This window comes from Marmota flaviventris, chromosome 3 (assembly GCF_047511675.1).
Source record: "Marmota flaviventris isolate mMarFla1 chromosome 3, mMarFla1.hap1, whole genome shotgun sequence".
Lineage (NCBI taxonomy): Eukaryota > Metazoa > Chordata > Mammalia > Rodentia > Sciuridae > Marmota > Marmota flaviventris.
The window spans coordinates 51,353,062-51,379,399 of record NC_092500.1 but is presented as its reverse complement, the minus strand read 5'-3'; the positions used below and the strand labels follow the sequence as shown (position 1 = coordinate 51,379,399).

General features: G+C 38.2%; 1 protein-coding gene across 2 annotated transcripts in view; it reads left to right on the top strand.

Moving 5' to 3' along the window:
* The first annotated feature begins 4,338 nt into the window (after positions 1-4,338).
* Positions 4,339-26,338, top strand: part of Hmga2 (high mobility group AT-hook 2) — a 120,447-nt gene continuing 98,447 nt past the window's right edge. For both annotated transcript variants that reach the window (XM_027929294.2, XM_027929300.2), the window contains exons 1-3: positions 4,339-4,449; positions 7,035-7,121; positions 17,541-17,591. In XM_027929294.2, coding sequence (XP_027785095.1) covers positions 4,339-4,449; positions 7,035-7,121; positions 17,541-17,591 — 249 coding nt within the window. The remainder of the gene's footprint in view (positions 4,450-7,034; positions 7,122-17,540; positions 17,592-26,338) is intronic.

Below are 26,338 nucleotides of genomic sequence, written 5' to 3'. Positions count from 1 at the left end.
TTTAGATAAAATTTACATATCATCATGATGCAATTAGAAAACAAGACATTAATACATGATTTATTTATTAGAACTGGAAAAACTTTCATAGATTATACTCATCTTTCATTTTAGAAAGGAAGCCATTGAGATACAGAGATGAGAGATGATTTGTTAAACACCACAGAGATCACAAAAATCCAGCTTAGTGGAGGTATAAAGGAATTCTAAGTCAGTGGCATTTAAACATGTCTCTCTGTAATTTGCAGCAAGCAATTGACTTTACATGTAAATATGACATCCAATATCAGGTGTACCACTAACACAGCAATAGTACTATCTCAAATGTAATAACACAGTGCTAGGACACTCTTAACTCTAAGACACATCCCAGTTTCCAAGATGCTAAATGGTAGGGGAAAAAATTTAAAACAATTTTTATGCATATGTACTATATAATGAAAATCAGAAATTTTACATGGGATAATCTCTATTCTGTTTTTTAATGGTGTTCTGAGTCCACTAAATTGATTTTACCACCCACTAATGAGCTGATCTGATCTAAACACTAATCTAAATCATGTGTCACAGATAATCAGAAACCTTGTTAACATATACAACCAAGGTGCTAATTGTTCAATTTGATAGTAGGTGGTGAAGAAGAAAAGAAACCATTTAATGTGGACAGAAACCACCTGGAAAGTTCTCAAATTAGAAAGAGTTTACCCTTGAATGGATTGGTAATATATGGTATAATAAAGGAGAAGTGAATTGAGAAACATTTTGGGAAAATAAACATCTCAAATGTAGATGTAAAAACAAAACAACTTTCTTCAAAGAGAAAAATCTAACCATTTAGCTTTATAAAAATATTTAAGGACACCATTTTTTTTAAAAAGTTTTTTTTAGTTAGAGATGGACGCAATATCTTTGTTTTATTTATTTTTCTTATTTTTTTATGTGGTGCTGAGGCTTGAACTCATGGCCTCACACATTCAAAGGAAGTGCTCAACCACTGAACTACAACCTCAGCCCCAAGGACACCATTTTTAAAAATAATTTTTATCAACAGGATAAATTTTTCCCACACTTTCTTTATTGGTATGTCATAGTTGTACATAATGGTGGAATTTGTTGTTACGTAATCGTACATGCACACACTGTAACAATACCATTTGGCCAAAGTCCCTTCCCAGCACACCCCCCACTTTCTCCCCTTCTCCCACTCCCTTGTCCCTTTCCTCTATTCTACTGATCTCTCTTTGATTTTCATGCCATCACCCCCCACCTTTCTTTTCCTTTTTCCATATATAAGGGAAAAAATACGACCCTTGACCTTCCGAGTTTGGCTTATTTCTCTTAACATAATAGGCTCAAGTTCCATCCATTTATGATGAAGATGAATTTTAATGTCTTGCCTGCAGAAAACATAGCAATCTAAAAAACTTAAATGAGGTTTCCAAATAATGAAAATATATAAGACGAACATCTTAGACAAAACTTCATGCAATATCTTTTTTTTTTTTTCTTTCTATCCCTCTCTATATAAATTCAAAAGGGATTAAGTAGTCTGGTAGCAAAGTGGCCTGAAAACAGCAGACTGGGCGTTCCCCTTTCCCAGTTTTTCTGTGTTTATTTTAGATTCAGGGATGGATTACATAAATAAAATATTAAAATCACCTTATTGCCAGTCTCTGCATTGAAAAAAAAATCAAGATATAATGAGGTATCTAGTATAAAGCTAGCTAACTGAAATCCTGGATGACCTGGTCTACATTCATCCTCAGAATTTTATCTCAACTCCGGGCAAAAAGCAGACAAACAAAAACAAACCCAGAAGCTCATTTTGTATGTGTATGTAAAATGTGCACACCACTGTGCAAATATGTGCTCATATTCCAAAAATGTGCAAACTTGGCAGTTAGGAAATGTCAGTGCAATCGTTAGTAAGTGAAATTTCAATCCTTTTGATGAAGATACCATCTTTCAGCCAACTCCTGACAGAAAACCTTTGGTTCCTGTTAGACCCCACCTTCCCCAGTCAACTGCTGGACTCCATCTGGAGGGATGGGGGCTCTCCCTCTCCATCATAGCTAAGCGTTCCCAGACCCAGGAGCAACCCTGGGTTCCTGCAGAGCACTCAACGTGCAGCGTAGTGTCTCAACTCTGCAAAGGACAGCTGGAAATGGATTTAAAATGGCAACGCGGACCAATCAGCGCCGTCGCGCGGAAGCAGACATTTACACGCGCCTCCTCCACATTCACAGCGGAACCTGGCGGTGCCTAACTGCCTGCCTAGGGCTGCAGAGCAGGCGTTTTTATTACACGGTGGTCTGTATCTTTGAAAGAAAAATTCTTCCCCGGGTGAAAGTTTTTATTTTGGAATTAGTCCAAAATAATTTTGGGTGTGATGTGTGAAAACCCGAACCTAATTTTTTTTTTCGGTTTTGCGTTATTCAAGGATGAAAAAGAGGTGTATTTTTTTTTTTTTTTTAAGAGTACTCCACCTTTTTAAAAAGGACCGTGGCCAGTATGGTGTTCACATAGCTCAGCAACAGCCCAGGCTGTAAAATTAGGTCAGAAAAGGAGAAGGTTAAATAAAGGTAAACTGAAAAGACGGTTCAACCGTGCTGTTGGCAATCTGTGAGGTCCCCTTTACCGTGAGTGAGCGTCCCGGTGCGTAGCACCAGTCGCAGGGGGACTTTGTGTTGCCCCTAGTCTTTCTTGGAGAAAAAAGCTCAATGAAGAAACTGGCGCGTTCCGCGTGCTTGTGTCTACAAAGGTGCCATGTCTGTATGCCTGTTATGTATGTGTGTTTAAGTTCGCCTGTATTTACGTGCGTGTTTACGAGTGCATATTGTGTGAGCGTGTGTCTGCGTGCAAGTGCGCATGTGATTATGCGTGTGTATCTTCGTGAATGTTGTATGTGTGCGTGCTCGCCGCGCGCCCAGGGGTGAGGAAGTCCCTAGGTGGAGTAGGGCTGTCAGGGGCCAGCTCCTACTTCTCAGCAGTGCCTTCCCACACAGTGAACTAGGACGCTGCAGCCCGTGCAGCTAGACGCTTCCGGCAAAGTTTTGGCTCCGCGCGGTGGAGGCGCAGGTAAAGGCCGAGCCCTAAAATGTGTCTTTGGGGCAGTCAAGTTCCCGCGCCTTCCCAGGACGGCCGCCCGGGAGTGACCTCCCGGCCAAAGGGGCGAGGCCCGCAGCTGGTCGGCTGGGGATCCCCGGTCTGTCCCTTTAACCCCGCCGCCCGGCGGGAGCACGTGAGCCGGGCTCCGGGTGGCACCCGGGCGCCGCCGCCGCCGCCAAGGCAGTTGTATTTCGAACTCTGTCTCTGGCCCGCGGCCAGGCGCCTTGGCTCGGCGGTCTGCCTGGCCTCCCTCCTCCTCATACTTTTCCTCCTGCGCAGCCCCCTCCCCTTTATCCGCCCACGATTAGAGGTGGGCACTCCCCCCGTCCCGCCACCCCCGCCGCAAGCACACACACTCATCCCCCTTGAATCCTGGGGCAGGAACTCAGAAAACTTCCAGCCCGGGCAGCGCGCGCTTGGTGCAGGACGCAGAAGCTAGCGGCCAGTCTCTCCGACTCTTCGGTGCCGCCGCTGCCTGCTCCCGCCACCCGAGGAGGCGGGGTGCCACCCACTCCTCTGTCCCTTGCTTGCGCTGAGTGCCCGACTTGAGCTCGACCGCATCTTCCCTTTCCCTCCCGACTGCCCAAGTCACTGTTTCTTTCTCTCTCTCTCTCGATCGCTCCCTTCCTTCTCTCTCTCTCTCTCTCTCTCTCTCTCTCTCTCTCTCTCTCTCTCTCTCTCTCTCTCTCTAGCGGGGGGAAAAGAGGAGGAGGAATTCTTTCCCCGCCTAACATTTCAAGGGACACAATTCACTCCAAGTCTCTTCCCTTTCCAAGCCTCTGCCGAAGTGCTCCCAGTGCCCGCAACTCCTGATCCCAAACCGAGAAAAGAGTCTCTCCAACTTCAAACCCTCTTTTCTTTTCCTCGGCTTCCCTCCTCCGCTCGCTACCTCCACCGCCAAAACCACCTCCACCTTCGGCACTCACCCACTACTGTCGCCGCCACCGGCAGCGCCTCCTTCTCTCCTCCTCCTCCTCCCCTCTTCTCTCTTTGGCAGCCGCTGGACGTCCGGTGTTGATGGTGGCAGCGGCGGCAGCCTAAGCAACAGCAGTCCTCGCAGCACTCCAGCTCTCGCTCTCCCTGCCTGCTTTTCCAGCCCTCTCACCCAGTCTCCCGAAAGGTGCTGGGCAGATTCCGGGTGGCTGAGGCTAAGCGGCTGCAGCAGCAGTAGCGGCAGCGGTAGCGGCGAAGGCAGCGCTTGCGGCGGCGGCGGCGGCTGCAGGAGGCAGGATGAGCGCACGCGGTGAAGGCGCCGGGCAGCCGTCCACTTCAGCCCAGGGACAACCTGCCGTCCCGGCGCCTCAGAAGAGAGGACGCGGCCGACCCAGGAAGCAACAGCAAGTCAGTACGCGGGCGCGGCGGAGGCACTAGTCCACCTCCGTGTCCTCTGCGAGGGCCCCCGACGCGTCGGGCGACCAGAGCGCGGGAGCCTAGTGTCCGCGGCGGCTTCACATAGCCCGCTGATCAGGGGGGCGGGCGGCGGAATCCCCTTAGAGTTCACCGCGGAGCTACAGCTCCCCTTGGGGATGGGAGGTGGGGAGTCGCTGCGGGCGGCCCTGGAAAGGCGGGAGGTGGGGTCGTGCGAAGCATGTCCTCGGACTTTCGCTATTGTGCACGGCCCTGAGTGGCGCGGGGTCTCCTGGTGACTGGAAGCGGCTGGGGTCCCACAAATCAGGACTTGCCAACTCTCTCTAAGCTGCCTTTGCAATTACCCGGGGAAGCGAGTCGCTGGGGACTAGGGCACTTTAGCCGGTTGGGGTTGAAGGGGCTGGAGTCCTGGGGCCCAGAGGCTCTTTCTCCCGCCTCTTGGGGCTGCTAACCCGCAGTTTGGCGCGCCGCAGTCGCCCCCCTTGGCGCCCTCCCCAAGCTCTCGGTGGCCCAAGGCTCGCGCCCTCCCGACAAAGAACGCGTGGGGACCCGGCTGCCGGGTGCTTTTAAGGGATCTTTAAATTCCCTGCGACAGCCGCCAGAGGTGGTCCGGGGAAGGGGCTGTAGGGGATCCTAGGCGCCCAGCCGGACGGGTTAACTCGCTTCGCCCAGGGCGCGTTGGAAGGAGTGTCCATGAAAGTGCACAGTAGCTAGGGTCACTTCCTAGCCAAGCGCCCCGTCTCCCTTTTGCTCCTGGATCCCACGTTAATGTTCTTTCGCATTAAATGCTCTTCCCTGGGACGAGCGGCTGGGGGCTGGGAGGGTACAATCGAGGGGCGCCCGGGACCCCGCGGAGCAGAGGGTTTTGTCTGCGGATGCAACCAATTAAGCGTGCAGCAGGCTCTTGCAGAGCTGTGCGCAGCGCCCAGGGCGGGGGGGTTTTGTTCGCTGCAATTTCCAAGGCTCAGCCAGCGGGGTTGGAGCAGAACATGACCACAAGAACATTTAAACTCCGCTTCTTCGGACTTTAAAACTTCTTCTTTCCTTATTCCTAACTCACTTTCCTCATGGCAAATAGACTGATGAGAAAATAATCCTAGAGTCCAAAACCTACCCGAGAGCAAGTTGAGGGAAATTGAACAACGTTTGCTTACCAATGCATAAACTGAGAGGGTTGTACCTATTTGAAATCATCAAAGGAAACAAGCCAATCTAGAGGCCCCTGAGTTTTCCCGCTCTGCGCAAGCGACACTTTATATCGCGTTTGGATCCTGTTTTACACCTCCCAGGAAGTCTCTGCCCTATACTCCCCCCCCCATTTCCCACCAGCCACCCAGCTCTGCTAATTTGCACCCACACACACGCAAAAAAAAAAAAAAAAAAAAAAAAAATCTAAAAGAAAATATTAGGGAATCTGGAGGTGATTGGAAGTTTTACCTTCAAGTTAAGGCAGAGTTCACAAAAGAAAGAAAAATGTGTCTAGGGATGTGTGTGTTCAGGATGTGCCCCACTGGAACTAGTATCCCTCAGAAGCCTGTAAGGAACTGTTCCCAGATTATCTAAGTAGGATGTGAATTTTCATTGAGAACTTTCATGCATTTTAATTAGTCTGATTTAATCACCGAATCTGAATGAAATGTGAATGATTCACGGGATAAATATTTAAGATTTGAAATAGTAATCATCACATTTTCTTAACCACTTAGTATTTACTACTTGGCATAGGAGCCATTTAAAGTTTTGCTTGTAGATACGATTGTTTCAATTTCTCCTTCCCAGATATTTCCTCTTATCTTCCCTTTCCTCCTTTTGGTTTCCTCCAATCCATCACCATAAAAGTATCCTGAATAAAACATGCTTATTCTTATAAAAAGAAACTTAAATTTCGACTGGAGACCATGCCCGCCTCATGGAAAGGAAGTGGAGAATTGAAGCAATTATCTAGATAATTCAAGCAAAACCTCCCCCCTCAGGTTTACCATAATTATTTGGAACTTTTAGGGGGAATGGAATTGTTTTGAGCTGAAGAAGTTGGGTAATTGCTCCAATATTTCACTCAGAATGTGTCGACTGACTCCTAATCAATTTAGAATGCACATATACAGAGATGATTAAAAGATACCTTTTCAATATGAAGATTATTGAGAATGCTAGCTTCATATTTCTGTTGTTTGAAATAATGGATAGTGGTATTCATGTAAAATGATCATTATTTCCATGTATTGCCAAATGCATAACCATGTAAACTTTTATATCTTAAAAATATATGATTTTCTTTCTAGAACATGCAGCCTTTTCAGATTTTGCTACCATTTTGGGTTTGAAATAAAATCTAGTTTTCTTATGCAAAATAGTTTCCTCTTTGAATTCTTGAATTAAAAGTATAGTCATTTCCCCTTTCTGTAAACTCTGTACTATTATCATCCATTTATATTTGAACTGAATGTATTCCAGCAGCTCTGTTGAGCAGCACATGCAGAAAACATAGCTAAAGAGTCTGGGTCAATTTCTTTCAGGCGGTCTTTGCCACAACAGCATTTTTTTCCTCCCACAATTAGGAGCCAACCTGTGAGCCCTCACCTAAGAGACCCAGGGGAAGACCTAAAGGCAGCAAAAACAAGAGTCCTTCTAAAGCAGCTCAAAAGGTGAGAATTCTCAAGTCAAGCTCTCCTAATTTCATTAATGACTGCAGGAACCTCCTTTTAATTTTCCCATTTTAAATCCACACCTAAAGATTTGTCCCAGATGGGTAACCCTGCATTTAACATTAGTTGGATGGGAGTTAATCTTTTTTTTTTCTGAGTGATGCTTAGCAAAAAAGTTTCCTGCAGTTAGTTACAGTGTTGTTTTTAAACAAACACTACCAAATAATATGAACCTTAAAATGCTGGTGGAGGAGTGAAGGGGTGGGGGTGGATGGTTGGAGTAGTGAATGATAAAATTAATATTTGAATCAATGGTTAAAGAGTTAAAAATATTAAAACTATAAATTTTGTCTGGTAGTGAAATTTTTGCAGTTTCCTCTGAAAAATAATAGAGATTAATTTACTTGGTGCTTATTTAAATGACTACTGTAAACCAAGTCCCCCTTTTAAGGTTATGTGTTTTGCCAAATAGACAATAATTAGAAGTTAATCCATTTATGGAATGCTGGAAAAAATTTCATGAACTTTACATCTTTAAATGTGATGACAATGTGTCACTGTTTTATAATGAACCTGCAATATAATATATCATAATCCCTAAAACCTTTTCATGAAGTGTTATTCTCTGAATTGAACAATGAGATTTTAAAACAAATATTCTACTCAAATATTTATATGTATGTATGTATATGTATATATACATACATACATACATATATAGGTAGAATATATGTGTGTGTGTATTTGGGTAGGATAGAACCCAGTCAAGTTTAACAGTCAACGTTTTGGAAAAATTTAAATTGCAGCTTAAAATAACTTCATGTTGGTTGTATTTGAGTTAGCAAAGAGGAAATATCTCAAGATAAATTGTTGTATAGAGAGGTGAAGGTGAATTTAAAAGTTAATTTTGACTTTATAAATCATAAAAGTTTGCATTTTATTTGAAAGTTTGTATAACAGTTGAAAACAAAGGTTCAAAAATTACAAGTAAATTTTCTTAAGATCTGAAGTATAGTATATACATGATCTTAAGATCATGTATAGTATTTGTTTAAAGGACCATGTATTCATCCTTTTGAGATCAATGTTTTGTTTTTTCTGTGACTGGGTACCAAGCACATTATATGTGATAGTTTTCAGTGATGTAAACTGCCATAGTTCTAGTGATACATATTGTTATTTATAAGTAACTATGATTTGTCTGTTTTATTTTAATAGTTTTGAACAGAGTTGAAGGGCAAATTTCTCATATATTTAACTGTTTCTTAAAGTTAACATTTAATTGTAACTCATATTTATCAGTAAATTTCAAAGGAGCTCTAAAAAACTTTTAAAAACTCTAAGAACCTTTAAAAGTGACAGAACATAATTTGGTGTTCTTAATATGAATACTTTCTATTTGTTCTGTTTTACCTGGTGTATAAATTAACTAAAAAGAACTAATTTTAGTAGTTATTCTAATAGGAGTTATTTCAGGTTATATAAGCATGAAATTTATCTTACTTATTTTTTCTCTCAGAGATAGCAAACCTGTGTGTAGCTAAAAAACATTTGAGCTACCATGTAATTGTTCTAAAAAATGCAGTTACATCTTTATAGCTCACCATAAATAAATTTTTAAAAATTTGATGCAAAAAAGGAAAATGAATTATTTCCCAAATTTTATTATATTTCTTTATTTAGTTAGTTTTTTTTTTGAGGAAGTAGGTAGAAATGGTCCCATCCCCTTCTCTGCTCTTTAAAAAGATTACCACTGACCAATAGCATCTTTATTGACAAAAGGAAATCTGAGACTTGTGCGTAATTTACCATTCAAAGCAAAATAACAAAATTTGATCTATTCCCAAGTAACATTTGTTTTATTTTTAGTGACTTCAGTGATAGGCATTTACAAAGACCCTTCTAGGCCACTCATCTCCTTTATAATTCTTCCTGTGTATGCAAATATTTGTGTAGTTTCCAAAACAGAGGTTTTCTTTCTCCCAAAGAAGTCCTTTTTTGAAATATTTTATTCTTCCAGACATAATCATTTCATATAATTCATTTACAAAATTCCCTCTTCCAATAAAAGTGAATAAATACATTTGCCCATAACATGACTGTTATTTTTCTTCAGTTTTATTAATTAAGCTTCATTTGGAGAAGATAATACTTTGCAAAATAATGATGACATTGATGAATTGTTCATGGCATGTATAAACTTAAGGCATTTCACTTTGAAATCAGTATTGATTGAATGTGCTTCTATCCCATATAGACATGATTATCAAACATATCCTTGTTTATCAAATATATATTGTATTCTAACAAAGCGTATATGTTCATTAGGATTTTCAACTACAAATATTTTTAGAAAAATATTGTTGATAACATGTAAGATAAAAACAAAAAACAAACAAACAACAACAACAACAACAACAAAAAACCTCCTGCTAAAATGACTAGAGTAGATACGAGAAGTCTTCTATGGATAATAAATTGGGAGTTTTCTTACATACTGGATTCATCATAATGAAAAATGTATCATAAAAATTGGTAAGTATATGAGAGAAAAGAACTCTAATGTTAAAGGAGAATCCTGATATTGTGTGTTTAACATATCTTGCTGCTTGGTGTTTGTATTTTACTTACAAAGTTTGTGTTTGGACTCAGCAACTGGCCTTGAGGTATCTGAAAACCAAACTGCTTGTTAGAAAATTAACAGTGTGAAACTTGACAACGCATGCAGAATGTGTCAAGACCAAGTGGAGACTGGCTACCAAATTAGCCATCACTTGAATTTTAGGCTGCATTTAATAGAAAATTGATTTATGTAATATGTCAAACAAATTTATAAAAAAAACACAATTTATGTCTGGAACTTATGGAAGAATAAAATTATTCTTCAGTCTATTTATATTCTATTAACACCAATTCCCATGGATGACCATTCTGTGACAATTCCAGTCATTCCTAAGAACTCCAATCTGAGTATGCCTGAACGGGTTTCAGATTGTTACCCTTAATAAAAGAAATCCGAAGTTAATGTTTTTCTGAATAAATACTTTATCCAAAAGAAAGAGAAAGAGAGAGTGTGTGTATATGAGTTTGTTCACCCTTTTATTTATTTTTTAGATTGAGATACACTTTTGACCAGTTGTCTCTTGCTCCTCCCCTCATGTTCCTACCTCCACCATTATCTAACCCCCCTCACTTTTTTTTTTTTTGCAATGCTGGGACTCCAACCCAGGACCTTCCACATGCTAGGTAAGCACTCTATCACTGAGCTACAACCTGGGCCTCACAGTTGTCTCTTAATTTCCTCTTTGTTTTGTTTTGCTTTTCATTCTTAATTGTGCTGTGTAGAAATACTTTGAATTTTCCCAATTCCCGTGTCTGAAAAGAATGAAGGTATAATACCATTTGTTTCATTTGGGATTCTATTGTTCCCTTTTTAATCATGAAAGAATATTGGAGGGACTGACACTACTTCTGTATGTAAAGTCACAAGTTAAATTTATCTTTAAATTTCAAGCCAGTTCTCATACAAGTGCTCCTAAGAAAAATGTATTTTTCTGAGATTGAATTATATTTTCATAAAAGAGAAATGAATTTTTAAAAATGTCAGGTGTAAGATAATCCTACTTCATAAGTCAGATTTGCTTGACCTTCCTTTTGACTTTAGGTGAAAAGGCCAGAGCAAGACAGCAAAGTGCAGAATGAAAGTATTATTTGGTAAAGTATGCATGCTTCAAAGAAAGTCTTCAGAAATATTTAATTTCCATCTTCAATTTGCTATGAAAAGATAGCCTGATATTAATTGGGTACTAAAAAGACTCATTCATATTCCTAATCATTTGCATTCCTAGAAATGGGATTGATTTTTTAAAAGTAAATTAATTACTAACACCAATCACAGAAATTTTAGGAGGAGAGAATTTGGGTTTTACTTATCAATTCAGAAAAATCTTACAGCATAGGTGCTGCACGAGGACAGGATTTTCTTTACAGAACATAGTAGGCCCAAAAGCATCATCGTTACGTAAGTCAGAGAAAGGTTACATTGGGAGCTGCCATACAATTCCAACCTGTGGTTCCTACAGCACTGGCATAATTTAGTTTGATTCCTCTGTTTTAATGGGCAGGTGAGTTCCATTGTGAGAATCACAGTCCTATCTGAGTTTACAAACAAATTCAAGTAGGAGGAATTAAGTAAAGCCCAACTATTATGTCTATTATCTTGACTTAGTTAAACAGTTGACTCTTTTTTTTAAATTTCACTTTGCCAAAGCCTTACTTAATGCATCAATAAATTATGTCTGGCAATGCCTTTGAATCATCATAGATTATGATCCAAATATGGGAGATTGGAATTCATTTGAATTCTTTTATGTAGTCACTTTATGTCAGAGGACCCATAGTTGTAATTCTCTGGAAACTCTCATCCCTCGGAAGTCTTTTATCAAAACTCCTTTTTTTTTTTTTTTTTTGGGCTGACTTACATCCCTGGTTAATTTTTATCTTGAGGTCTCAACAGATCATTTTGCTAAGGAGACCGAATATACCAGATTGGCATTCCCCTGCATTTCAGTTCTTTCTTGAGAACAGTTGGATGCTGAAGAGCATTTTATGCCAGTTGAATCTTTCCAGCCTGTCTTGTCTTGTTAGTTGACTTTCTGCAGCTTCCAGAGCTCATCTTAGAACCACATAGCTTGGCACAAGGGTAGAAACTGAATTTCCTTGTCCTAGATGCTTGAGTTTTTCATTAATGAATCTTGGTTCTGCCAACCAAGAGAGAAAGATGAGTGGGGAACTGACTCTATTTTATGCTGTTGCTTGACTTTATATTCATTTAATACACTAAACAATTTTGAATGGCATATACTATTTGAATTTAGTGAGTCATAGTGCAGTCATTCTCTTTTCTTTAGGAGAGAGGAGGAAATGGTTTGCTCAGAAGGTAACCCCTGTGAACTCTTGTATCAGTTCTCATTACAGAAGAGGTAGAGGGAAGATTTGCAGAAGAAGAGTTTCAGACTTTGAAAGTAATAACTTTTCCTGCCATTTTGGGCCTTGATTTTAAGTTAGTGTTTGTAAATGTGTGTGAAATAATGATAGTTGACAATGAGGGCTTTCTTGAGTAAAATAAGCATGAAGAACAATGAATGATGGAATTAATTTTTACTTCCTACTGCAAAATATATTATGAGAGCAAATTGTAACATCTTTTCAAGATTTAAATGAGTGATCTTTTAAAATGGGGAAACCCATGGAGCTAGACTATCAAAATGGCAAAATGAGAATTTACTCAGTGCTTTTTCTGATTGATTATTCAGTTGATATTGATGCCAGTGCACATTGATTTACACTGTTTCTGTTTTTTAAATGAGCAATTGATTTTCTAGACTTTGATTAGTCAACTTTGTATACTCTTAGGTCTATGCAGGTCTTGGTCTTAAAAAAGAATTTTTTTCAGAATACATGAAAACAAAATAAGGAACCCCCCCACCCACATATTTTATATATATTTTTTTCCTGTGCAGATGCACTGATGTATTTGGAGTAGGAAATTCTGACTTCCATGTGTCATTCATCACAGTGTAGATAAAACATGATGGGAGCATTTACAATTGCAAAAAAAATTGACATTTATCTAAATTAGTCCCTGAAGTTAGAAATGAATTATTTTCTTGCTTCCTGATCACCGTGCTTGTCCATATCTTTATAGGAATATTGAAAATATGTTACTTTTGGCTACTCATTTGATTTTCACCCTAGAAGGTTTCCTTTTGTTTTTAAAATTTGCCCATGGCAATTTAGTTTCATACAGGAATATCTTCCAGGAAGAATAGACCCTTACTGCCTTGACATCCAACTGGGTCTCGGTTCCACTACTTTACAAATGTGGGCGGGTTGCTTCATCTTATCTGAGGTGGAAAACCAGAAGTAATGGCTGGCCTACTAAAGTGAAATTATCCCCAGAAAAACACTGCGGAGACTTAGAATTGCTAGGTATTCTTTTAAAGGGCAACATTCTAAAACAAGAGGAGAGCAAAGAAGACATTACATTTGAGTACCCACCAAATGCTGTAGCTTTTTCAGGTACTTTACATACTGTTTATCTTAGCTCTTTTAATCTCTTTATTAGTTGTTGTGATCTCCATTCTACCAATGACAGACTGTGGTTCGTGGTTGTAAACTGTGACATCTCTAATGAAAAAAACTGGGTTTGAATGCAACTAATTCCAAAGCTTATATCCTTTCCACTACTGTGAACTGTCAAATATTTTATAAACTGACTGCTACAAGGTAGATTTCTGTTATCTCCAGTGAGCTAAAATGCAGTTCAAAAGTTAAGTTGTGAGAAGCTTTTGGAGAGCCACTCTACAAGCTTATAAAGGGATTGGAAATGTGTGCCTTCTACCACTGATACCCACAGACTTCTAGCCCACAGGGAATTTGGAGATTAGTGCATCCAGAAGTTTTCTTATTTATTAAATGACAGTACTTTAAGAAATGATATCTGCAATCTTGCCAAGCTCCAGAATTTTGATGGTAAGAAGAAAATAAAACATATATAAACACAATGCCTCTCCCTTCCCCTCCCCTCATTCATTTCCCCTCCCTTCCTTCCTCAAATACATAGTGAACATTTCTTCTAAGCTAGGCTCTAATACCAAGTACTGTACTGTTTTCAAATTCAAGAGCAGTATTTGCTTTTCTTTTATTTTTCTTTATTTTTTATTTTTTTGCAGTACTGGGGATTGAACCCAGGGGTACTTTACCACTGATCTATATTTTCTGACCTTTTGATTTTTCATTTTGAGATGGGATTTTGCTAAGTTGCCCAGGCTAGCCTGAAATTTCCGATCCTCCTACCTCAGCTTTCTGAGTCACTGGAATTACAGGTGTGCACTACTGTGCACGGCTTGAATTTCCTCTTTTAATTACCTTTTTTAAAAAAAATTTGTCATTTTTTAAATCTTTATTTATTTTTTATGTGGTACTGAGGATCGAGCTACAACCCCAGCCCTTAATTACCATGTTTTGAAAATATAAGAGCCTAGAGCATCAGAACTTCTTAGAGAAAGAAATACATTTCCCATTGTACAAATTCCTATTCAACATTAAATATAAAATGAAGTATATATTTCTATATATAAACTTTAACAAAGAAATGAAAATATAAATAAAGAAAATCAAGGAGGAAGAAGCACTTGTAATGATAGATGGTTGTGAATACTAGCATAATAGTGCTGATAAAAACAATTTTTCTTTTTTCCAAGTGGAGAATCCCTACTGTCGCTCCCCTTGTCTATATAAGCAGGAAGTATTTGGAACTAGTTGTGACTCACTTATACAAGCTTTTGGAGTATAGAACCAAACTATTCCAGCAAGGAAAACCAAATAGCTACTTCTACAGTATTGTGTATGTTGACATATTAAAACAAGTCCCCTGAACGTTTTGTTTGTCTTGTTTGAAAAGCAATATCCTGGAGAGCATTAAACACAGGAAAACAATGTTAAAGCCAGTACTTTCCAACATGTAAAACTCCTGAATCTGTGCAGGTTTACAACTTAAAATCCTAACTCATTTTGCAGCCTTTGTGGAGTTTGATTAGAATCATTAAATAATGTGGGTTTTAAAGAACAATGAGAACCTCCCAGATTGAGGGCACACAGCACAGCTAATGTGTTTCTTCTAGATGTAGTCTCAGAAGAGGGTTTCAGTTTACATATAACACTGGCCTGTGTGGCCAGGGAGCAAGTTTGCTTTTAACAAGTCCAAGTGATAATCATGATATTTTGCCTTTTAGTTAATGGTATGAATTTTATTTCTCAATAGGCTTTTTGTAAATGAGATGCTCAATTAAAAGTCATCTTATTTGCAAGGACTTTCTCTCTCTTTGAGAGATTTGTTTTCTCTGACTTGGCAATGCAGTGAAACCCTTTTAGGAGAAAAACTCTCTCTTCTCTTCAGGAGATTTCAGATATACCCGGATCACATCATGGCCCCTGAAACATAAAAACGACACAGAAAAGCCTAGTAGAGCACCGTTAACTTTAAGGTCAATAGCCATCCCTCCCTACCCCAACCCCACTCACTACCCATTTCCATTAAACAGGATTTCTATCTTCTATGCTTGTGTAATTTACTACTGGGTAAATTGCAATCTTATAGTTGCTTCCAAAGATTAAATCAAATGCTGCTTCTGTACCAGGGAATTTGGCACTCCTATGACTCTCTATGTACTAAAGGGTTTCTTAAAAGCTTTCTGCTAAAGGGGACAGGTGGGTGTAATGGAATATTTGTATTGACTTAATCTTCTGTATACCAGATAAACTTGAAAGAAAAAGTCTTCCCTTTAAGGGTTCCATCTTGTTAGGAATGAAAGCACATTCATGAGTACCTTGTTTATGGTGGGCACTTCCAGGTACCTCCATTTCTCCTCATGGGAGACAACATCACCATTTTACAGGTGAATTCAAATTAAGGTTTTCAGGGACCTGTCCAAAGACATAAAGGGAATGTGGCAGAGAAGGGATTTAAATCTAAGCTTACCAAAGTATGGTCTGTGTCTCAGGACATCTTCCTTCTCCATAAGACACCACCCTGAAAGGCAGTGTGATTCACTGGGTACTCCTGGCTTGCACTGAATTCAATCCATGCGATGCCGGGGTCCCCAACAATAATGATTCCTTTGTGGAGCCATTCAGAAGTAATAAACAATTCAGAGCCCAAATTAGACAGATAGAGCTCCTAAAAGCCACCAGATTTCCTTTTGTTCTGAAAAATGAGCTGAATCAATGACAATTTTAGTTTCCAAAATATTTTCTCTAATAGCAGATCCTGTGTACTAAGGGGAGGTGGCATTGTTAAGAGGGTAGGAGCACCATCTTTGGAGTCAAGTAGAATAGGTATGCCACTTAACAACTTCCTATATGACCTTGAGCAAGTTACTAAGACTTAATTTCTTGCCTTCATAGAAGGCTGCTGTGAGGGTTAAAGTAACTATGTGACTGATTTAGTCAATGCCTGGAGTAACTTAAATACTCCAAAAATGTGAGGTAACATTACAGTCACATGGAGTTTGGGTCAATCAATGGACCTGCTGAATAGTAATGCCAACTATCTATCTATCTATCTATCTATCTATCTATCTATCTATCTATCTGTCTGTCTATCAATGTATCAACTATTAACCATCTATTTTTATTAGGCAAATTGAAGAGAGAAAGAGGTAAGTTTGATTTGGCAGTAGACAGTCAGAATATCTCATTTTAGTATAACAGTACCAAGTATCCGCTGGCTTCTCAGCTAGATAGCAAAAGTAAAATGGAAAACAAGTTATCCTGGTTCAGATTGTCTGTATTTTTATGTGGAGTTAGCCTTAGGATGATTCTTATACAGAAAGCAACATGTACTAAGTTTTCTTTATCCTGAAAAGTATAAACACATGTTTTTGTAGATGTGATGTGCTGTGTATGTGTGTATTATCTTAGTGTGCTTGGGAATTAGAGTAGAGGATGACAAAAACGAAAAGGCTAATTACTTTTTAAATAATGTTAAAATTTGCATCAAAACAGTGAAAATAAAAAAGAGAAAAAAGAAAACCAACAAGCAATACTAGAAAAGATCTGTGAAGAAAGGCAATGAAACAAACTCTGAAGATACTTGGAAATAATATTCATGTCAGCTTCGAGTGTGGAATTATTAATAATGTATATTTTAAGTTATTTTGGAATGTGTATGTTTAATTGTTATTTTTAGTCATTCATCCTAAGTTTCCATCTTAAGGGCAAATATGGATGATCTCTACCAGCTTCTAACCTCCCCCCTCTGCTTTAGGTGAACTGATTGACAGGTGATTATTTTGGGCCAGAAACAGGAAATCAACCCGATCGAAGTGGGCAGATGTTTATTATTTTGAACTAGAATGCTTATGTCTTCTTTTTTACATTTAGACTTGCTTTGCACTAGCAGCATAGATACAAGTGCTTTGTAAATTTAAATCAATATGTCAGTAGAAATTTTCATAACTTTAGTTGTTACATGGAAAGCAAATCTTGACCATTTAAGGAATGTTCATTTCTAAAATACTAATTCATGTAATTATGGAATGTGGGAATATTTCACTTTTTTTGAACAGAAATAAAAGCAATATAGATTTTACAAAAGGATTTTTATGCATTTCAGAAGAGATCACTCCAGAGAAGTTTTTAATGGTAAGGATTTGCATAGATACCCTTTGCATCATGCAGGGAAGGAGAATGTACTGAAAAATATAAAAGATGAACCTTAAAGGAAAAAGGTTGTTAAAACACTCTCAATACCTCATCTGCAATCCAGAACATTTTTCTTTGAAATGTGTCTATTCATGGAGTACTTACAAATAATGTCAGGTAGGAAACTACATAACTTCCTTTTTCATTTTGCAGAAAGCAGAAGCCACTGGAGAAAAACGGCCAAGAGGCAGACCCAGGAAATGGGTGAGTGATAAGATATATTTTCTGTTTGTTTATTGTAAAGAAAAAAAATTTTTTTAAATGAATATATTAGTTGTATTTCAAGGATTACATGTATTTTTTAATTCCTGGTGTGTTACATCTTTGAAAGGGTTAAGGCAAGGACAGATTATCACTGCTTATGATTAGGCTCCAGGGTTTTACTCCAAACACTTTCCTTTCCTGAAGGGGACTCCTTTTTCTATGTCTTATCAACATCAAAGGAATTTCCATTCTTCCTTCACATAGAGTAACAATGGGAAGACTTGTTCAGTGGGTTGAGTAACTAGGGTTGAAGGTATTACGAAACCTTGGGAGTTGATTACAATGGTGATAAAATTCAGATGAAATGTGTATGAGATAATTTTAATATTTTATTTTCTTGATTTTATGCTTTGTTTTGGACATATATCATTTTCTAGGTGGTCTGTGTTTTCTTTTTCATAATGTCTCTGTTAGAAAACAAGGGCTGAATTTCTGGGTTTTTTTTGTTTGTTTGTTTGTTTTATGTTTTTGTTTGTTTGTTTGTTTACTTCCCTTAGTAGGCATTGTCTACATACTGACCTTAAAGACAGTCGCATCCATGCAAGCTTGCTGGACCCCACAGGCACATACAGGCTGTGAATTTTGAGGCCAGAAAATTAGTGGTTGCTCATTTTACCATTTGAACCTTATTCTCACATTACCCAGGGACTTCTGGTCTGTCTTGCCCACTGATAGAAGGAACAAGTCCTAACATTAACCCAAACCATTTCTCAGGAGCGTGAAGGCAGCCTCTGTACCCAGTATTTTCTGTAATGGGATCCTTGTCTTTCCTCTTCTCTTTCCCTGGTTTATTCTCCATGTTCTACCTTTTTTTTAAGTTTCCTACTATCCTGGATTATGTTTTCCTGTTATTTTGCCATTCCCTTCTACTCTTGAGTTCTGCATCACTTTCTATTTACACTTTGGTATTGCCTTTCATTTAATTGATTCATCTTGGGTTTTTTTTTTTTTTTCCTGTTCCACATGTGTTGGGATTAGATTTCTTAGCACAAGGAAAGGGGGATGATCTTTAGATTAAAAACATCTCAGTGTTACAGTGTAACCTTAATGTAAGTGCTTTTCATTCAGCCTGCTGTTCATACATGAATTTTCTCCAAAACTAACTACCATGTGGTGATCATCCAGTTCATGCCCTATCACCTCTAATGTCAGAGAATTCACTGTCTCTCAAGGCTGTCCCTTCCTTCCCGGAAAGTCTTATTAGAGTCTAAATTAGAGTCTTCCATTTGACTCCCTGTGACTTCTGCCCACTGCCTCCAGGTCTCCTCAATGAAAATATACAGAGCAATTGTTTTCACTTTCCCTGATGCTAGCTCTCCAAAAACTTGTTCTCTTTTTTTGATTTAAGTATCTCCAATTCTTTCATTATTTTTCTCCATAAAGGAACATTCTTGTTATTCTTTTTTCAAGTGCTTTGTTTTTTAATCTTTTGAAATATATCACCAGAACTAAGTATCACATTGCAAGTGTGGATTCTGTAACCAGTGGGTTGGTTTATCATCTCTCTTGCTGTACATGTGGTTCCAGTTACCTGTTACTGCTTAATAAACTGCTCCAAAACAATAGTGTAAAGAAGCAACTATTTTCTTATGCTCCTGGATTCTTTTGGTTAAGAATATGGACAGGGAACAGCAGAAAGTCTTGTCCCTGCTCCAGAATGTTTGGGCCCTCAGCTGGGAGGACTTAAGCATCAGGAGACGACTCCAATACTTTTGGATCTGGAATTTGGAGACTTCTTCATTTATAGGTGTGGTGCTTTTGATTGACCAGAAGTCTGGGCATGTCTAGGAGTAGAACATGCATACATGGACTCTCCAGCTAGGCAGTCTCAGGGAAGTCAGTCTTCTTATCTGTATGCAGAGTTCCTAGAAAAAGTGTTCTGGTAACCAAGAAGAAATTACAAGGCCTTTTTTTACATCATCTCGGAAGTCAAAAAGTACTATTTCTATTATACTCTAGTGAGTGTACTGTTCATTAAGTTGTTAGTGGAAAACATAAAACATAGGTCTGCTCTTTTTTAAGCATCAGAACTCTGAAAATATGTCTTATGCTACTGAACTGATGACTATGAAAGACTTGTTCCAAGAGGCAACATGATAGACAATAGATGAGCTCTTTGAAGTCGCAGGATTAACGTGTCTAAACTAAAATAAAAGTTAGCATGGAGCTGGGAATGTGTGTGGCTCAGTGGTACAGGGTTTGCCTAGCGTGTGGGAGGTTCAATCCTCAACAACACACACATACACACACACACACAAATGCCCATGCACAACACATACACAAAAGGAAGTTGACCAGGCAAATACCTCACAATCCAGTGGGGCCTCTTAACTCTGCATTTCATTTCTTCTGCCTTTGGGATATTCCATAATATTCTCCAATTAACCTGCAAAGTTTGAAATCACAAAAAGTGCTCTTCTCTGCAGTCTTCCATGGCTCCACAACTGACGAGTGAATGAATTACAACCTGCCCTAGAACCTCACAGTCCTCTAGCTTACACCTAACTATCTTTATGCCTTTGTTTCCCATCACTCATCCTCACCCAGCTAATGTTTCTGCCAAGCCAGAGTAAAGCATACAGCAAGATTAAAGGGTCTCTATATTTTTTTCTTAGTGAGGTTCTTGCTTATCTGAGAAGAACCTGGATTTCAGGCATCTGATCTTCATGCTGGTAAGAAGCCCAGAGGAAATGTCCACCATAGACACCCTTGTCTTTCTGGGAAGAGCCGGGCATCCTCATTGATCGTCCTGGTTTCCAATATTTGCTGGCTGTGAGAATGGAAAATTTTGTGTGATGAATTGTTACAAGTCCCTGATTTGGTCCCCCCAAGAAGAGCTGTTCTACTTAGAAGGGGAAATAAAAGGAAATTGTGTATTTTTTCTAGACAACGTGTTTCCTCTTTGCTTGTATATCTTCTGTTGGTGACTGGGGAACCAGTCACAGCCAGGCATTCCGTTCAGTGGCATTCTTTGCTGGAAAGCTTGCGCTGAAGAAATAAATCATTGCAATTTCCATAGGAAACAGGCTTGTACTTTATAGTAAGTTCAATTCTTTCCAACAGTGTCATTCACTGATTTCCTTGAGTTGGAGATATATTTTTGAACTGACTGGATTTACTAGGTATATGGTTTAGAAGCCAGATGGTTCCCCTTTTATTCTTGTGGATTGTGTTGTTTTAAAGTACTTTTGCTTTTAAAACCACATCCTATAACTCTCAGAGATTCATGTAACAGGTCTGGAAAAAAGTATCTGCACTGTTACCCTCATCTGATATAATTAGGATTGGTAGCTGGGAGTTTAATCAAAAGCTGAGTAACTAGAAATATTAGGTATAGGAGAGAAACTGCCATCAGTCTTGCTTCTGGAGGGGCTGGAAAATTGGCTAATCCAGTGATCCAGGAAGCTGGTTAACTAGATTTGGTTAAGCACACTTCTTCTGTTTACTTCCTTATATCTCCTTAACCCCAGCAGAATTTGATTTCAGACCTTGATATCGGATATAGACTAATTTTTTTTTTTAAATATATAGTTAGGAGCTCAGGATCTGACTTTAGATGGCTTAGGTTTAAATTCTGACCTATCAGTTGGCTAACTGTGTAATCTTGAGCAAATTACATGACCTTTTAAAAGGTCCGGTTTCCTCATCTGCAAAAGGTACATGTCTCATAAAATTCTTGTAAGGATTAAATTCTTGTGAGAGGGTGCAGGCAAAAGTCTTAGTGCTCAATAAATGATAGAAATTATGATTAATTCCCCTGTACACTTTCATGTTGATATTAGTTGTTGTCTGAGCTCTCCTTACTTACAGCCACCAGTAGTTCCACATACAGTGAAATGACATGTAAAACTAACCAAGTTTCCTTTATAGTATTATTATGCCTTCCATGTATCTATGCTGAATATTAACAAGTTTAAGATTGCTTACAAACGATATTAAAGCACATTTTAAGTCTGTTTGCATAGGGGAAATTTGTGTGTTACAGTTTATATGCTTTTCTTCTAATAGTGAAGGATTTGGGGCATATCTTGTTTAATTTGAAAAGTAGTATTTCTACTGTTTGCCTCATTATGTACAAATAGAGATGTGCTGGTTCTCTGTAGAACCTCTGTGGGATTCCATTAGCCAGTCTTGCTGCCAACTGCATTTATTTAATATTTGCATTTCTCCATTTTTGCCTGGAAAAGGAAGCTCATCACATGGCTAGTGTAGTGATGGAAAATATTTGGAGAAAGTTTTAGAGTGGAACTAAGACCCAGGGATACAATGAGATAATAAAGGTGTTAACTTCATCCATGCAATGCTCTATCCAGATGTCAGTGAAGCAACTAAAGCTGGAAGAAAGAAAAAAAAAAAAAAAGCAAGAACCAGATAATGAAGAATACATCAGTGAGAATAGTCAGCACTTTAGGTGTTGTTTTGTTTTCAGAATATTTTTGTAAGAAAGGAAATTAACAACATAAGGAGAATAGTCTCAAATATGAATTAATATATTTTAAAAGAAAAATAAAAGTTATTCTGGAAATTCTGAGATTGACCTAGAAATTGACCCAAGGACCATTTAACTTCAATTGATCACTAGGAAGTTAGTAAGAATTCCAGATGTTTTCTTGTGCTGCTGCTTATCTTTATTTGGTAATGGGGTGTGTGCAGTACGTTTAGTTTAAAATATGCCTTTCCATCCCACCTCTTTTTTTGTGGGGGTTGGAGCACAGTGGTCTTTCTTTTATTAAAAAATACTTGTGGATACAGAGCAAGGGATGTAATTTCATTTGCTAGTTAAACATCTAAGGTCTCTAGATAGGTAACAAGGGCTTCTGTGTTTCTAACTTAGTGAGAATCTAGAAATCTCTATGATGAACTGAGTATCAAGAAGGAGGAGCTAAATCAGAATAAAATCTATTATAACCAGAATGATTAAAACTGTGATTTTCTTCCACAGATCCCAAGCATTCATATATTAAAGAACCTGGAATCTAATGTTAAAGCTAAAGCATTAGGTTTTCATTTCCATTGCTTTTCCTCTTACAGATGTTTATTGCTTTAAAAATAAACTTTTAGCCATTTGTAATTTAACAATTCTCTTGTTTAAACTGAAATTTAATATCAGTGTTTAGAAAGAGATACCCCATAATGCAGATTGCAGATGATTCTAACTTTGTAATGGAGTCAGAGGGGAAAAAATGACTTTAATATAACATCAAAAACTGTCTGCTAATTCAATGTGTGAAGGAGAAACCCATGCCCCTCAGAAATTTTTAAATTAGCATGCTTTATAAAATAGTAGATGCTCTCTTTAAAGTGCACAGATATTGTATATATGTTTAGTAATTAAAATATAAATTTTCTGATGCATATAATGCATTCAGAGTTGGAGAGTAATATTTTCTGAAGCTATCCCTTTCTTTACAATATTTTGTTATAAAAATGGAGTGCTTTCCAAACCCTAAAAGACCACGGTGGGGAAAAGTATCTTACTTGTTTTATTTTAGTAACTTACTGCAAAATTTACTAAAATACTTATTTAAAATTACAAGATTAAATATGAAAACACTAATAAGTCATATCCAGAAAGCAAGAAATGGATTTGGTCATTAAAATGTTGATCCAAGATCAATCTTTTTGCTGCTTTTAATATTGGAAGGCTATTTTTAATTATTCTGTTTTAAAGAGATTTTCAGAAAAGAGATTGATAATCTGCCCCACTCGGTAATCCAGTTCAGTGTGGTGTGACCAATCTTTGTTAGACCCACACCATTTGGAATTATTAAAACATTGACCACAGGGTCAGCCATTCCAAGGGGTGGCTACAGTACCATTGTAGACTGGTGATCTTATTAAACTTTAATCAGGGAAGGACGGGCTTTCCTCCCACTCCCACTCGTGGTAGAATTTTGAATTCTAGATAGGAGATAGCTCAGATAAATGTCCTATCTCTAAATATGATATTAGATCTATAGAATCTCTGTTAAGTAGGTCATCTCAGCTTCATTTTAATAAAAGGACAGATATTATGGAATTCAGTGACCATTTCATGCAAAAATAAATGGTCTTATATATGAATGATCATATAAAATAAAAAGTTTATATATAAATATTAGACTCTTTTTTAAATATTTTTTTAAACAGAGAGAGAGAGAGAGAGAGAGAGAGAGAGAGAGAGGATTTTTTTTTAATATTTATTTTTTAGTTTTCGGCGGACACAACATCTTTGTTTGTATGTGGTGCTGAGGATCGAACCCAGGCCACACACATGCCAGGCGAGCACGCTACCACTTGAGCCACATCCCCAGCCCTAAATATTAGACTCTTATACAGTGTATTATCCATACTCACATACCATATTTACCTGCATTCACCCAAATTCAAGTATTTATGGATGGAAGTAAATATATCTAAAATATTAGAATACCCATATTGTATATAAATAAAGTTAATATGCCACTTTTTGTTTGTTTGTTTTGGCTAGGTACATAGGCAAAACTATTATTACTTCATATTCCAAGAGAACATTTTCGTTCTGTTTTTAAGAAAGGAGTTGTTTTTAATCAGGAAATACTTGATTCCAAATTCTTCAAGATCTGACATATATATCTCAACATTTTTGAAAAAATTTTAATCTGATTGGATTAAATCAAACCTACTGCCTCTTCTCCAGATTGAAACAAGGACCTCTGTGTTGTATAAGCTAAATACTCTTGGGCAAGTTGTTTAAATTATCCATGCCTTTTCTTTTAGTTACCTGACAGAACATTCTGTCTATAACTAAAGGCTGTCAGCATTTACGGTTGTAAAACATAAAATCCTTTATTGCTACAACCAGCTCTATTATCCAGGGACTGCCTGGAGTTTGTAGATGATGGAGCCTCTTGGCTCCTCCTTTGCTGTTTCCCCTGCTGCCTGCCCTTTGGCCACTTCGCTGCTCATTAGAGCCTCCACCAGATGGGGAGCAGGGCAGGAACAGGGGGTCAGCTCTGGTAAAAGGCTTGGTGGGAAGGAGACCAACATCAGGTTTTCAAATTGTTGATGTGCTGCACACAAACCCTGTCCTCAGGAATAATTGAACGCAGACAAGACACTGAAGTTTGTTTTTCACACCTTATTTATTCATTCTTATAGTAAATATAATTTTATAAGTTAGGTAAGAAGAATTTTTTTTTCAGGATGCTATAGTAAACGAAAGTCTCTCTTTTATGTTTCATTAATATTGATGAATGGCTGCAGATTACACTTGACCCAAAGAATTTTTTTACTCACATTCAAATTTAGAAGAACTGCACTAAGTCTGTTACTAAGTCTGTTGTGACATCCTTGGGATGTCAAAGCCAACACAATAGGTGGGGACTTCCTTTGGGGAGACCAGGATCTGGGAACCCTGAAAGAATACCCTGAAGCCTGGCAGGTAGGTTACTATTTCATGCTTCAGATATTCTGAAGCTAAATTTAACTACAGTGTTCAAGTATTCTGAGCTCTTTAGAATTTCACAGTCCAACCATAGGATTGTTTTACAAATCCTATAATACTTTGTATCTACACCCTTATTTGAATTTGCCTATATACAGGTGATGTGTGAATTGGTGATGTGATGTGGGCCTGGGTTACATTCTGTCCTTGTCATCACAGCGAATATTCAAGCTAATATCAAATGTATACAGGTCTGATTTATAAAAATAATTGGTGAAATTTTATCTAGTGAAGACAGACTTAAAAAGCCAAGTATCAAATTTTCAGAGCCTCAAAGAAGAAAGGGGAAAGGGGCATCAGGAGGACAAGGGTAATTCTATTGAGCTGTGATTTGACATATGTTGGTCTTATAATTTATGTTTGTTCAATCATTTTAAAATCACTAGGTCTTAAAGCAACTTAATTGTATACCTTAATATTTCTGAACAGTGGCATATTTATCTTCTTGCCTTCAGCTTAAGAGCTTAGACTACCTGGGTTCAGGTATCAGTTTAAGGTAAGTTGGTCATCGTCACCAGCCCCAGTTTCCCATGTGCAAGACAAAGGGTGATCACAGTTCTTGACTCATAGGATTGTTTTGAAGAATTATATGAGAAGCTGTCAAAAAAACCTTATTCAACAAGTAGCAAGCACACAATAGGTCATAGTCATTGATGTCAGTAGTTATAGGTACACTGTAGTGCCTGATAAGTATAGTGGCTAAGTGATACTTTTTCTTTAGTGTAGGTGAAGTGTGGTCTTTGAATTTTTGTTTTCCCGTAGTAACTGTGGATTTGCATCACATTCTTTGGCTTTAAAAAAGAAAAACAAAAAACTGATCATCTGAGCTATCATAGGTACAAAAGCACAACCTGTAGACATCAAAGCAGTGTTTGCAATGATTTTGAATTACAGCTTAGGCCTCCCCACTTGAGAAGTAACTGCTAGCCACTATCGCCCAGCCCCAAAAGAGACTTTGAATGCCCTGCCCTTGATTAATGTTTCCATTCCCTCACTTCTGGAAATAGCTTTCTGCTCTCCAAAATAGGCTCTAGTGCTGTACCTTAAAAGAATTTTGGTCACAGCTTTGGATCATCAGAAAAACACAAGAGAGCTTTGTTGGCCAAATGTCATAAAATAATTTTCTACAGTTGTTTCTCATTGGGGGGGAAAGGGCAAAAATTCATGTTGTTCCATTTCTTTACTCTTAATTTTTACTACTAATGTGAATAATAAAGAACAG